At 45.9% G+C, this 15,219-nt stretch overlaps 1 protein-coding gene across 4 annotated transcripts; it reads right to left on the minus strand.

Moving 5' to 3' along the window:
• Window positions 1–6,756: 6,756 nt before the first annotated feature.
• LOC306817588 (voltage-dependent T-type calcium channel subunit alpha-1H-like) lies at window positions 6,757–15,206 on the minus strand. Of its 4 annotated transcripts, none has more exons than XM_079334596.1 (19): window positions 15,059–15,206; window positions 14,764–14,961; window positions 14,463–14,543; window positions 14,137–14,222; window positions 13,654–13,777; window positions 13,487–13,555; window positions 12,043–12,227; window positions 11,803–11,929; window positions 11,543–11,668; window positions 11,313–11,402; window positions 10,581–10,749; window positions 9,595–9,746; window positions 9,374–9,483; window positions 9,150–9,289; window positions 8,779–8,837; window positions 8,389–8,467; window positions 8,039–8,160; window positions 7,232–7,390; window positions 6,757–6,983 (listed from the first exon to the last, which is right to left on the minus strand). In XM_079334596.1, exons 1-19 carry the CDS (start codon window positions 15,164–15,166, stop codon window positions 6,819–6,821), a joined length of 2,349 nt encoding a protein of 782 aa, XP_079190722.1. In that variant the 5' UTR covers window positions 15,167–15,206; the 3' UTR covers window positions 6,757–6,818. The 4 variants fall into 4 exon arrangements, with proteins under 4 accessions (XP_079190722.1, XP_079190724.1, XP_079190723.1 ...); XM_079334598.1 differs by having other exon boundaries at window positions 6,757–6,947; window positions 14,743–14,961; XM_079334597.1 differs by having other exon boundaries at window positions 6,757–6,950; window positions 14,743–14,961.
• Between the last annotated feature and the right edge of the window lie 13 nt (window positions 15,207–15,219).

Raw genomic sequence — 15,219 nt, forward strand, 5'->3', positions numbered from 1 at the left:
TGTGCTTTTTAAATGCTCATAAATAAGGGATTGAGGAGATTTAAAGGGACATTCTGCAACCTCAGAGAAATCAATCAGCCAGTGTGTATTATTTTTAAAACTAGTTGAATTGTGCCTGCACTAGGAAAGTAAAAATTAAAGTTTGGCCTCCCTTCTGCTCTCCTCCACCTTCAACCCCTCTTCACTCAAGTTTGCACAAAGGAGTTATGATTTAGGAAGCAACTATGATTCAGCACCGTTAAACGCAAGCAGTGGACAAAATTGTACTTGGCTCCGGCTTTAATTACCTGGGGTCTGCATTGATGTGTTAGCAGGCTAATGTTAGCGCACTTTGGCTAACTGCTTCATTTGCACATAAATTGACACAGAATGATTGTGATCTAAAGACAGTTACATGAAATACAAATAAGCAGAGAGAGCTAGGTTATAAGGTGCTAGGCTTTATTACTAAAACAGCTTTTTATGCAAGGCCATGTGAACATGATGTAAACACAGTTCTGACAACGCAGCAGGCTGACTCACACTTCTTACTCATTGTCGACAGTACATGTCGCACATTCTGCCTTTAAATCAAAGACAGTAGATGTTCGGTCGGATGAATGTCATAACTCAGGCTCTACTTCTACAGTTGTTTGTGTATGGCTCTTTAAAAAGCCTTTTCTAAAACACAAACTGGATACAACTTACCATAACAGATTATGTATTCATGGTTTATTATAAAAAGTCAAGCAGAAGGGTTTTTTGTGTTTTTGGAGTGGTGTTTATTGACAAAAATTGAACAGGCATGCCCATACATTCATACCATTTAAAAAAAAAAAATACATTTATTACAAGCTCCACGTTACCGCTGCCTCTGTGAGTGTCAGTGTCTTGTCTTGTGGAAAAATACAATTTGATACTGTCTGCGTAAGATTTATCATGAGACTTCCTGTTCTAAACATACCTTGACTCCATTTTCTTGAAAAAACTCCAGTTTCCTGGTTTTAGATAACTCATGAAGTCATTGGGTACATCCCAAGTCCCTTATTTGCACCGAGTTGTGGTGTATCACCACATGCTATGGTGTGGTAGTCACGACAGTGTGACGTCACGGCCGGAAAGTGTTCGGTGTTTTTGAAGGCAAGGTGTGTTGAGTGTACAACCTGTGTTACGACAATAAAGCCGCCATAAGCACACAGTCGATGTCCGTGTCTTACTGGACATAATATTGGCGACGAAGATGGAGCTTCCTCTATCACCTCTATCTCCGTTCCTCGCTTTGCCAGGCGAGCCGACGATTCCATGGCCCCGCTGGTATGAGTCGTTTCAGACGTTTATTGCTGCTATGGGATTAGCCGGGGCTGACGACGCACGGCTAAAGGCTTTGCTCATCCACAGCCTGGGCAGCGAGGGACAACGCATTTTCCGCACTCTCGGACCCGCAGATAAGTACGCAGACTGTGTTGCCTTACTGGCCAGACATTTCGCCGCTCCACAGAGCGTAATAGTCCGGCGGATCGTCTTCCGCCAGCGCCGACAACGGCCGGGTGAGTCTGTCCACCAATACGTCACCGACCTCCGGTGTTTGGCTAGCCTCTGTAAATTCGACCGGCTAGAGGAGGAGTTAATTCGAGACCAGCTAGCTGAGCACACGGCCGATCACAAGCTGAGAGAAAAACTGTTAATGTCGCCAGACGACCTGACCCTGGTCAAAGCGGTGGAAATAGCTTTTCAGCTGGAATCTGCTGCTCAGTTAGCACCGCGGCTAGCGGCCACGGACCCGGCTGCCTCACACTCTGCTCCACTAGCACAGACAGTAGCCCCAGCCGCTCAGCTTCCCAGCCCCACTTCCCCTCACATCGATCTGGAGGTTAATGTAGCAGGGCGTCAGGAGACCACAGCATGCAGGCCCTGTGGGAACTGTGGCTCTTCGTCTCACTCCACACGCGCTCAGATCTGTCCAGCCACGGGGCAGAGGTGCCAGCGCTGTGGTAAATTACATCACTTCGCCAAAGTGTGCCGCTCAGCACCCGCTCCCACAAAACCTCAGCGCCGCTCATCCTATCCATCAGGCACAACTACCATCCACTCTGTGGGCTCAAGCGCCAAGCCATTTACATGGTGCACAGTGGAGCTGGATGGCGTGTGCTTGCCACTGCTACTGGACACAGCTGCTTCCAGGTCTCTTCTCAATGAATCCACTGTACGACGGCTCTTCCCCAGACAGACGATCAAGGCAGAAGCAGAGGAACTGTACGGCTATGGACACACTAAAATCAGCATGTTGGGCACCGTTTCCTTTTCCGTGCGCTATGGCTCCAGAGCCCTCCCGGCTTTCACATTCCAAGTATCTCGCCATGGTGCCAACCTTCTGGGGTTTGACCTCTTCTGTGCCCTGGGCTTCTCCATCACAGACAACATGGGAGCCACCGTCCTGACTGTGACCACGTCCTGGCAGCAGCGCTGGCCATCGCTGTTCACTGGGCTGGGCTGCCTCACTGCCTTCAACCACCAGCCACTCATCGATCCAACCACGTCCCCTGTCATCCAACCTCTGCGCCGGCTACCCCTCACCCTGCGTGATGACGTCACAGCCGAGCTGCAGAAACGGCTGGACGGTGGCATTATTGAGCGAGTTGACGCCTCGCCCTGGATCTCCAATCTGGTGGTGGCAAAGAAAAAGACAGGTGGCCTGCGGCCATGTATTGACCTCAGACAAGTGAACAAAGCGGTGGTCCCCGACAAATACCCACTGCCCACAGTGGAGGAGCTCTCTGCCAAGTTCCACGGCTCGACAGTTTTTTCAAAGCTCGACCTCCGCCAGGGTTATCTGCAGGTGCCCCTACATCCAGACAGCCGCAACCTCACTGCCTTCGTGACCCACATGGGGGTCTTTCGTTACACCCGCATGCCTTTTGGCCTCAGCTCCGCTCCCAGCTGCTTTCAGAAGATTATGTCCACAATCTTTGCCGGCATCCCCGGCGTGGTTGTGTACTTGGACGACATCGTGGTGCATGGAGCGACATCCTCACTGCATGACGACCGCCTCGCCAGGGTGCTAAGTGTGCTCGCCCGTCACAACCTCACACTGAATGGGGAGAAGTGCATCTTCGCAGCACCTGTCATCGAGTTTGTGGGGTTTCGCCTGACCGCCGACGGCTTAAGCCCACTTCATTCTAACGTGGAAGCCATTCTGCGCCTGCCTGAGCCCTCCTGCCCTGCGCAACTGTCATCATTCCTGGGGATGACTGCTTATTATCTACGCTTCCTCCCTCTCTACTCTGACACCACTGCACCTCTGCGCGCCCTCCTTAAGCAGGATGCACCCTGGACCTGGACTCCTGCATGCTCTGCTGCAGTCCGCCGGCTAAAGTCGCAGCTCACCTCCCCACCTGTGCTTGCTCACTTCGATCTGCAGAGCCCCACGTTTGTGACCTGTGATGCCTCCAACACTGCAGTTGGTGCGGTCCTGTCCCAGCTCCAGCAAGGGACCGAGCGCCCAGTGGCGTTCGCTTCAAGGTCCCTCACCCCGACTGAGCAGAAGTATTCGGTGGGGGAGAGGGAGGCACTGGCCTGCGTCTGGGCATGCGAGCGATGGCACATGTACCTCTATGGTCGGCATTTTACACTGCGGACCGACCACCAGGCCCTCACAGCCCTCCTGGCCACAACCGGGTCGGGTCACAAGCCACTGCGCCTTTATCGGTGGTCTGAGAGGTTACAGGCGTACAACTTCTCCACGCAGTTTACACCTGGCAGAGAGAATGTCGTGGCTGACCTCCTCTCCAGGGCTACACCCAGCTCGGTCCCAGACGTCACCCACGACTCCTCAGAACCAGAACTGATCCTCATGCTGCACGCACCCCTCCAGGCTGCTGTTTCTCTGCCGGAGCTTCAGGCAGCTTCCGCACAGGACCCTGTACTCACCCAACTCCGCACTTTCATCCGTGAAGGCTGGCCCACCAGAGTCCCGGAGGAACTAGCACCCTTCCACCGGGTCAAGGGCGACCTCTCATGCTGGAATGATGTTTGCGTGGCAAGAGGGCTGTGCACAGTGGTCCCGAGCGCTCTGAGGGAACGTGTCCTGGCCATGGTTCATGACGGCCACCTGGGCATTGTGAAGGTCAAACAACGCTGCAGGGGCCTGGTCTGGTGGCCGGGTATCGACAGAGACGTGGAGACATTGGTCAAAGACTGTGTGGCCTGTCTCACCAGCGGGAAGACTGGCCCTCCCCCGCCTCCGCCCTTGCAGCCTCTGCCATGGCCCCAGGCGCCATGGACCCACATTCAGGTGGACATCTGCGGTGAACTCCATGGCACCCCACAGCATCAGCGCTTCCTCCTGGTGGCCTACGATCTTCACTCTAAATGGCCAGAGGTGCTGCCTGCTGGGTCCGTCACCACCAGAGTGGTAATCGACTTCCTATCCTCCCTGTTTGCCCGCTGGGGTGTACCCGACGCCATCACCACTGATAACGGGCCCCAGTTCATCTCGGCCGAATTTGCCTCTTTCGTGGTGGGGAGGGGGATAAAACACATAAGAACTGCCTTTTACCACCCGCAGGCCAACGGTGGCGTCGAGAGGTTTAATCAAACCCTCAAGAACGGGCTCAGAGCACACATGGCAGACGGCCTAACATTCTCATCATCACTGCAGAGCACCTTGCTGCATTACAGAGCAACGACACACACGACGACTGGTAGCTCTCCAGCCCTTCTGATGCTGGGGCGCGAGCTGCAACTACCGTTGGACCGCCTGCGCCCTCCGGTAGGGGACTCTCCAGCAGTGACGCCCGTCTCATGTGACAGAGTGGCAAAGAGACAACACAGCATGAAGCAGCAGTTCGACAAGAAGCATCGCGTGAAGCACCCCACACTCACCGCATTGGACTGGGTCCGGATCCGGCGACCCAGCCGGTCCCACAAACTGCTCTCATTCTGGTCTGCACCACAGCAAGTTACAGCACAACTGGGATCAGCCACCTTTCGCCTGGCCGACGGTTCACGTTGGCATGCCAGTCGCTTCAGACGAGTGGCACCACCGCCTGCCTCGGACCAGGTAACCGCAGCTCATCGGCGTCACACAGATGGGGACTGGGACCTGCCAAGTATACAGGCTGAGACCCCGGCTGAGAATCTCCCGGAGCCGAATGTGCCTGTCGAACCTCTGCAGCCTAGACCCCATCCTGTCCGGGTCCGCCAGAGGCCCCCTTACCTCACAGACTATGTCACAGACTTTTAAACCTTAGTATAGCGCATAGCCTGTCATGTGGCAGAATAAACCACAAGGCTATGCGGGTAAGTCGGCAGTCTACCCGGCTTATCCAGTCAGGTTGGCCGTTCGGGCCATAGTGTGTTATTATAAATTGTTAACCCTGTTGCAGTTGTTTGGACGCTTTAAAAAGGGGGGGTAAATGTGGTGTATCACCACATGCTATGGTGTGGTAGTCACGACAGTGTGACGTCACGGCCGGAAAGTGTTCGGTGTTTTTGAAGGCAAGGTGTGTTGAGTGTACAACCTGTGTTACGACAATAAAGCCGCCATAAGCACACAGTCGATGTCCGTGTCTTACTGGACATAATACGAGTGTCCTCCGAGTTGTCTCCTCCACTTGCGTCTTAGCCCCGCCCACCAGAGATGCACGGAGGAAACGAAGCCGAGGAGAGAGGACCGAGGAAATCAGCTTCAAGACACATGAGACGTCGTTTCCTCGACAGGGTCACATGACGCGACATCAGCTGATCACGTTCAGCTGTCAATCAGCCGAACAGCTGTTTATGTCCACACAAACACGCACACACGCACTGTATTATTTCTCATCAAACACACACAGTTACAGTGTTTAGTGTCTTTACCTGATAAAAAAAAAACACCTGAAGAACAACCTGCAGTCTACTCATAACCAAAAGGACAGTTTCTACTGACTAAAAGATTTCATTTTGAATTGTCTATAATTATTGATTATTATTAAACAGTTTGGACTTAACCTAGCCTGTATTTAGACAACGAACTCTGTATTTTATAAACACAGATATTTATGCGTCAGGATACTGAAAATGATTGATTAGAATGTAAATGATGAAACGTTCAGAAGATAAATAAGTGAGAATATAAAACGGACTCCTCTTCATCAGACTCTTTTTAATCCCAGCTCATCACAGAGCGACTCTTTACAAACTCACTGATGTTCATCATCTGTTTAAATGTCCCACGCTCCGTTTAGCGTCTTTTTAATGTCCGTCTTTTCTTCTGTATTAAACTCTGCTCATGTTGAGAAGTTTCACTGAAGTCTGATCCTGTGCAGCGTCCAATCAGTGAGTGATATACGAGAAGGGGGCGTGTCTGTCAGTGAAAAGACTTCCGTGAAGTCAGCTCTCGTGTCTCCTCGGTCATCGCTCCTCGGATCAGCCTCCTCTCTCCTCGATCCTCTCTCCTCCGTTCGCTATAAGAGCTTTGGGACGATCCTCAACATGGCGGCTTTGGAACTACTTCCGGTTCGACCGAGGACCGAGGAGACTGCAAATAAGACACTTGGGATGTACCCATTGTTGCAGGGCAGACTAGGCAGGGATGGTGTCTCAGAATGTTATAGAAGATCAAGCACAGAGATGCAATGAAACATCTTGTGCAAATGTGCAACGTCCGGTTTAAGAGTATAAAGCTTCAGCACAAACAAGACTGTCTGGGATTCTGCGAGGGACTCACTTGATGTGGCTTTGTATGATACCCCTTTCTGCAGAAAGTTATTTTGTGCAATAAAATACCCAGAGACAAAAGACTTTGATATCAAATCTTCATTTACACAAAAAAAATCCACGACACTCTTGCAGTAATCTCATCAAAGTATCTGGACTTTACATTCACGAAGCTTCTCTGACGCCAGACTCCTCTGCGATGGCGTGGCTGGACCCTGTGAAACATTCTCCCCCGTCAACGTGGACTCGAGCTTGGGGTGCTGGTGTGATTCCTCCTCCAGGGGGAGACAGAAATTAGTAGGTTTTCTCTGAAATGCCAAAATATTATTCTGTTATACTTATATGTTGTTCTAAAATGTCACATTTAAAAAAGGGGTCAAGGACCACTGACATTGGCTCTACTACGGACTGACTTGGATGTTTCAGCTCTTTATCCTATTTTTAAGGCAGGGACAAACAATTCCTCTGCCATGATATATGTTAGGAGTTTGAGAGTGTTCTCACTTCTTGTCAAAGAAGTTGGCTTTAAGTTTGTGTTTCCCTTGGTGTGTAGTACCTGGTTGCTTTCTTCAAGCGCCATCATAATGGACGCCACCACCAGGTTAACCAGCACGAACTGGGCCATGATGACAAAGCTCACAAAATATAACGGGGAGAGCCACAGCAGGTATCTTGGACAGGTAGTGGCATGTGGAGGACATTCCCTTAATGTGTCCTAAAAAAACACAGAGCAAGAGTCAGAGGTCAGACACAGCAGACTATTCTATTAACATGTCACACTTAAGCCTTCAGCAAACAAGAACTAGAAACAATAGAGAAAAAACAAATCATTGTTGGAATCCCTATTTTACAAAGTGTCAGCTGGGTTTGGACAGTAAAGAGAGATGACCATGCCATCTTTAGGTTGGAGGATTAGCTATATGTGTGTGTGACACAAGCCTGAAAGGTATGGAGGTGTCTATATTTTTGGTGTTGACGTGGGACACGTAGATGTGTGGGGCTTTTTATTGAGGTGCAGCACAACACAGGCATTTGTTTATTTGTCTGTTGACGTTTTTTGATCGATCATCTAAAGTTTGCTCTTCTACAGAGCAGCAGTGATCCGGACCAAACAGAAAGAACTGTGAATTCAAAAATACATTGTTTTTGTTCATAGTGTTTAAAGTTGGTAAGATTCAAGAGGACAAATAAACCTCCTTATATGCTGGCACAACCCTGCAGAGGGGTGACAACTTTAACTAGCTGGCCAAACAGACACAAAGATGCTGCTTTATGCTGTGCTGTAGGTCACATCAACAGATACAGGTCAGACAATGTCTCAACCTGCCTGGTCTTTACATATTTGGTTTTAACGTGTGCCTACCTTGAGGAACTCGCTCCAATTGTCTCCTGTGCACACCTGGTAGAGCGACAGGAGGGCATTGCCAAAGTTCTTAAAGTTGGTGTGTTGATTGAATCCATGACACCAGTAAACATCGCTGCACTCTGACACAGAACAACACAGAGGAACAGACACTCAATGTGCTGCTTTAAGAAGTTCTTCAGAGAGATGTTTGAGTGAGCCGATTATTCATAGCGCACAATGAAATGTTCAGACTATATCAGCTTTAAGTTCAGCACAACAGTGATGATTCTGTGTATTTTTAAATGTGTTTTTAGCAGTCCATTGACATTTAGCTTGCAGTCAGCTGGTGTGTCAATGTGTTGACGTACCCAGCTTTCCAAACAGCTCCACTCCTAATGCAGCGTAGATGAAAAAAAAGAAGGTGAAGAGGAGACAGATGTTTCCAACCTGGAATCCAAATGCAGGTTAGATTTCCTGAATAAGAAAAGCACTACAAAGTAGATCCTGTGAATCCTCAGTCAGAGACCATGGACCTTATACACCTGGAGCATTTTTATTTATTTTTACACGGGCAGAAGTTATAGAAAGCCTGCATTTGTAATTATTACTCTTTTAAACACGTGAACTGGGTCAGAATATGGAAACGAGAGCGTGCTTATAGCAGTGACAAATTTAAAAAGAGCTAAATACAAGTTTAAAATAAGAAGAATAATACACCTACAAAAATCCAATCTGTGAGTGTGTATGCGTGTGTGTACCTGTGTCAGAGTCTTGATGATGGTTTTAAGCAGAACTCTTAACTTTTTTGCCTTCAGCACTAAAGAGACACAGCAGTAGTTATAAATAACATGAAAACATAATGTGCACACACATACTGATGACCTGTAAAGGAAGTGTGGACAACAGGAAGTAGAGGGATGTAAAGGAGAAAGTTTTCCCACATGTTATCTCATCAGACCTTTTAAGTGTCTCAAGATAACGTGTTATGAAATGATGCTATACAAATGATCATTGATTGATTGATTGATGTCCCTCCCTTGAGGCCTTCTTTAAGAACATGTGAATATTCCGAATTAAAAACCCCTCAGCGAACTATCGCATAGGAACGCTTTAAAGAGCGTAGATATACCTTGTGCCAGTCTGAGCACCCTGCAGATCCTCAAGATGTTGGGATTGATTGGAAAATTTGCCATTGTCATGGCAGCAAATTGGTTTAAAACGATGGTGATGATAGAAACCACAACTATCATGACATCTAGCAAATTCCATCTAAACACAAACATGCAGAAGGGTTACACTTTAGAAACAAACAATATCCAACATGCACTTCATTTTATTAATGAAGCATCTTACTTGTCTTTCATGAACCTCAGAGCACCAAAGGCCACGAGTTTGAGTAGGACCTCGACGGTGAAGATAGCAGTGAACACATAGTAGGAATACTCTGTGAATTTACTGATGTACTGAAAACACAGACGCAGGTTTGTTTATGACTTCAGTCAAATATTCAATTCACACTTTTGTTGTATTTAGATTGGAAAACTGTGTGTGTGTGTGAGAGAGATCAAAATTACCCAAGGTTGATTATAGTGTTCAACAGCCATAATCATGACACATAGTAGAATCACGAGTGTCACAAACAGGTCCAGGAACCGGCTGGTACACAGAGTGTGGATGGACCGACGCAGTTTGGAGTAGTTGTTGTAATAGGGAACCTGGTCAGGGTCTGAAACATCACACACATACAAGCAAGGTGATGGGGTGGGAATAGATTCCCAAAGTAAACTTTTCACTCAAGCCATGGTGTATTAAACATTAACATTGTCTCAGTGATGTCTCCCCCTCGATTTCTAAAGAGGTGAAAGATGGCGGTTACTATTTTGGAAACGCAGTCCCAGCCTCTAATTTGATCAATTTAATGCAATACATCCATCTATCAGTTAACTCAGCAATGCCACTCGGAGTGAAAATATAACTCGAACTTACCCTCTCTGTAAACCAATAAAGAAATTAGCTATTAAAACTAGTTTTGATTTTTCAACCAGGCTGCAAAAATGTTTACTGTTGCTACTTTGGCATTTTAACATGGGGCCAAATTGGGGTTTTCCTGGGTTTTACAATCAACCTCAAGTGGGCACTCAACATGTTGCATTTGGCAGAAATACACATTTAGCTGTTTTCTAACAAAATAACAAAGCCTGAATGTAGGGTATGTCTCTGCTTGATATTTGAAAACTACCAGACTGTCCTAACCACAAGCAACCTTAGCAAAAAAGGCTTGATTCTGTTGGTTTATATTAGATTGTCCTAACTGTCCATGATTGATGCAACATGTTTACCTTGGAAAAAGGAGTCCACAAATGTTGCCTGTTGTTTTTTGATTTGCTCGTGAATAAAATCGTATTTCTCGTATCTATTTGAGTTGGACGCTTACAGCCGTTTATGTATTCGTTTAGAGAAGAACTAACTGGAGCGTACCTCTGTCAGAATTTTGTTACTGCAAATAACTGTGTATCTAATTCTCCAAGTAACACAGAGAGCTGTCACTAAGCTGTGTTACCTCTGCAATGGTCTTCTTCTTCCTTTTTTGGCACTTCATGTTTTTGTTTCCGCTGACAGTCGTGGAAAGTCTCGACCATTACACCGATGAACATGTCAAGGAGGAAGAAGCTCATGATCATGAAGGCGATGAAAAACAGAAGCATCCATTCGTTGTTGTTCTTCACAGGCTGAGAGAAAAAGACACAGATTTATTACTCTGCTGCCTTCAGAGGGCATTCAGTATCTTTCTCTGTACATTTAGAGATCTGCTTTCACTATCTCTCTGGATTTTCTTTACATTCACATCACACTTTAAATGTGTACTGCTAAAATAATCTTGGTCGTTCGATTGCCTGTGAGAAACCAATGCAGGCAGCTAATTTAAACAGAAGAGCTTCATGAGACAGACTTGTGTGGAAGCGCAGCTGTAGAAGGACATGTGATGGAGGTTGTATAGGGTTGTGGAGCTTTTAGAAGACATATCATACAGTGTTTGTAAGTGACCTTGACGTTTACTTTTACCATCTACAGATGCACATAATAGTTTTAATTTCTGGCACTATGTTACCAACAGGTCCAAGAAGGCAGTACTGTAGTTTAAATATAATCAGTGCCTCAACAAACATGACACTTTCCTTGTTTGCATAATAGATCAAAATAAACGTCAAGTTCATCCAGTCCATTATTCCCATAGCATGAATATTAAGAGGTAACAACACTTAATAAAAAGACAAGCTGATGGCAAAAATACCTGTTTGTCTACTCCCACAGCATCCAGTCCATTATACATGATGTCCACCCAGCCGTCCTTAGAGTACATGACAAACAAGGACATCAGAGCCTGAAAGGAAACATTAAAATAATGTTAAGTCTACAATAGTCATTTTCTTCTTCTCAACAACATCTATTAAGATTAAATACCCCAAAATATAATTTGACATTTTCAAAGGACAGTGAAATGGTGTATCTATTTTTCTGTACCTGAGGCATGTTGTCGAAGTTAAACGTCTTTCGCTTCCATTTAAAGTTGGCCTCCAGACATTCACTCTTAGTGGTGATGTTTCTTGTGTCCTCACCCAAGCAGTAGTGGAACTTCCCCTTGAAAAACTGAAGTGTTTCAAAGAGAAGAAGACCGAGGTTAAAAGTCTGAAGTGTTATTTGTTCACTGGACTGGACTCTAAAGAGACTCTAAGTAACAACTGGCCACAGCCGTAATATCGAGCCTTGTGAGTTTGTGTTACCTGCACTCCGATGACGCCAAAGAAAAAGAAGGAGACACAGCAAATGAGAACGATGTTCCCGATGGGTTTAACCGAGGCGATCAGAGCTTCCACAGCCAGCTTTAGTTTGGGAGCTCGCTTGATCACCCTGGAAAACACAAACACCAACTCCAGTTTTTATCAGAACCAGCACATGCACCTACAGACACACATTGAGGAAGGAAACGTGAAATAAAACAGGTAAAACGACAAACGACGTACCTCAGTGGACGAAATGTGCGTAGCAAGCGTAAAACCTTGAGGATGCTCAACATGTTGCTTTTATCATAGTTGGCCAGAGACACAATGATGTTGACCAAAGAAAAAATCACCAACAGTCCATCCACGATATTCCACTTGGACCGACAGTAGCAGTCCTTCCCAAAGAACACGCCCAGAGACAGAACCTGGTGTGACAGCAACACAATATCAATTCATGTCAGACAAGGTTATTCTTAAAACACTCGAGACAGAAGCTGAAAAATCAGAGCAACATAAATAGAGACATTTTCTAAAAGTTAAAGTTTCATAATTATTTGAATATGTTACAATATAAAATGTGTGCGTTCCCTCCGTGCTCATGGCGCTTTCGACCACGCCCCTCTTTGGGAGGGCTTGGATGGCTCTGGTGTTTTCACACTGTAGGTGCTAAATATATATATCAGTTGTCTACCACAGGGGGGAGTGTAGCTTGGTGTGGCAGGGGAAGTGGTATATTGCACAGGTGTTAGGAGCCAGGTAATGAGGCATGGGTGACGGGGAGATCAGACGGTTTTTACCGCTGTCACGGGCATGCAGGATCATCACCTCATTCATCACTTCACCATCAAGTAAGAAAACATAATGTTGTATGAGATCATAGTTTAAATTAAATGGGAACCTCACCCAACAGCAGACAGTGTTTGGACATTGATTCATTCAGCGCGTCAAATCCAAAGATCTGTTCCCGCACCCAGCTGAGTGGCCGATCATCTGATCGTCACTACACACCGTGCGTTGAAAGAGAAGCAAACTCAGGGCAGAACAAACACCTCGCTGTTGGAGTGTCACCCTGGGGGAGGGGTTACTGCCCTTTGTGATGTCATTAAGAGAAAATTTCCAAACATCCTGTTTAGGCACACATTTTCTAAAAAGATGGAGACGATGGACTCCTAATTTGGGGTTTTGCCGACGGGCCAGGGACATGTTAGTGTTCAAAAAAACGTGACCTTTAGGTAACACAAGACAATGGCAACATTCTACAAAGACTCTAAAACTATGTATGTCAAAACTCACAATTTAAAGTATTTAAAAACCTGCAAAAAAACATCTGCACAATGAAAACTATGAGCTTCCTGTCTGCCATAGAGCCTGAATAGAGGATTTTAAAAGAAGTCCCAGCTCTGGAAGGCAAACAGGCAATCATAGTAAAGCGTTTGGGGTTGGCATCTGGTGTGGCCAATAAGATTTCAAGGGGTCACATACCACCCGTGACCACCCCTCTGGGACTAAGAGGCGACCCCTCCAGGGTGTACCCCCTTCTCAATGACAGCTGGAAGGTGCTCCAGCCCTCCGCAACCCCAAACAGGAAAAGCTTTATAGATAATGGATGGAATATAGAAGTGATGTTCATACTAATTTCATTTCAAATGAACCATAGGCTCTAAATTAAAAAAAGGGTGCTAACCTTTAAAAGCATCTCAACCAGGAACACACCAGAGAAGAAGTAGAGGGACACTCTGAGGATCCATCGCTCCTAAAGGGCAGAGATATAGAAATCATTTTCAGCCTGCATACACTCTCTTGGAGGAGATGTACATTGTAGGGTACATGTATCCAGTATGTGTGTCTCACCGTGCTTTTAGGGTCTATTCCAGGCCTCTCCATAGCAATGGTGACACAGCTTAGAAGGATGAAGAGCAGGATCACGTGGTCAAACAAGCTGTTAGAGATGACACGCTGGCAAATCTTACGGAACCTGAAAAACAAACCAAAGTCTTGAACATCGGAGGACAATTTGGGAATTTACGAGAACACTTTGTTTTTCCAAGTAATCCTTATTTAATGTATTTAAAACTAAGACTAAAATACCTTCTGTCTTTAGTCTTTGGACCACTTAAATCCAAGACTTCTTTATTTTCTGTAACTCATTTGAATTAGAATTCCTTCATTCCATAAAAGAAAATGCAATTTAACATAGTTTGATGATGAAGGAGCAAAGGCTAGTTTTGAAGTCTTGTCCCTAATTAGTCCTTTGAGTAAACGGAGTGTAAAATATTCAACATTCGATAAAACAGAAAAACAGAAAAAATTGTGTTTATGTAGGTTTTGACATGCCTGTTCTCTGGAGAAAACACAAAGAAGGACCAGTCCTCATGCTCTTTGCACCAATGAAGAACTTTCTGGAACAAAGCTGGAGATCTCTGCAGGGATGGAGAGTTACACAAACGTTCCCTCATTTATTACAACATATGGAGAAAGAAAGCCACACTGATCATTTAAAGTAAAGCAGCAAAATCCGTCTGAGAATAAGAGCAAAGTAAATTATGTCTTTAACTGTATGCTGCATTGTTCTGTTTATAGCTTTGTAAAGTCAAATCCAGGATTGACTCTTAGTTTAACCCCAATCCTGACTTTAATACTAAGCATTTTTTGGATCTTACATTCTTTGTGACAGTGTCTTCTCCAGGGGCAGGAGTAATCACAGTGGGTTTACTGGACCCAGAGTCTGAGCTTGTCGAGCCCTGGAGCAACAGTAAACAGAGTTTAATGTCGGACAATGGCTTCGGCTGAGCAGATTTGCTTGAATCAACACTACTAAGCAAAACTACAGTTCTGTTGGGCAGTGGGCCCATCAGAGAATAAACCTTCATAGAGGCAAATAAGGTGGTGAACAAACACATCTGTAATGACCTACACAAACACAACCATGGACAAACTTACATTTTCTGCATCATTAAATACCTGCAGGGAGTCATCCTTAGGGGACATGCTGTCGGGACTGGACATGTCCTTGAAGCTTTGAACCACTATGCCCACAAGAACATTAAGCAGAACATGCTTTCCTATCATAATGAGTGCAACAAAGTAGAGTGTGGCCCATGCAGATGTAGTCGCCACGGCATTGTAAAGCACCAGATTCCAGTCCTCCAGCGTCAAAATCTGCATGGAAAGAAGTATTAGAGAAATAGATGAGGCCCAGTTGGCATGCTGAAAGAATACAATGAAGGTGACTCAAGTTAGGAAGTGAAAATCTGACCTGAAACACGGTTACCATGGACCAGTGAAGGTCATCAAAGTTTTTTCTGCCTGTTATCATTTCTCCATGAGGTGACATGAACTTAAATTTACCACCAAACAGCAGCATACCCAGTATACTGCAGAGAAACGAGGGCTGTCAGAATCATTTCACCAGAAACA

This window comes from Symphodus melops (genome assembly GCF_947650265.1).
Source record: "Symphodus melops genome assembly, chromosome: 22".
Classification (NCBI taxonomy): Eukaryota; Metazoa; Chordata; class Actinopteri; order Labriformes; family Labridae; genus Symphodus; species Symphodus melops.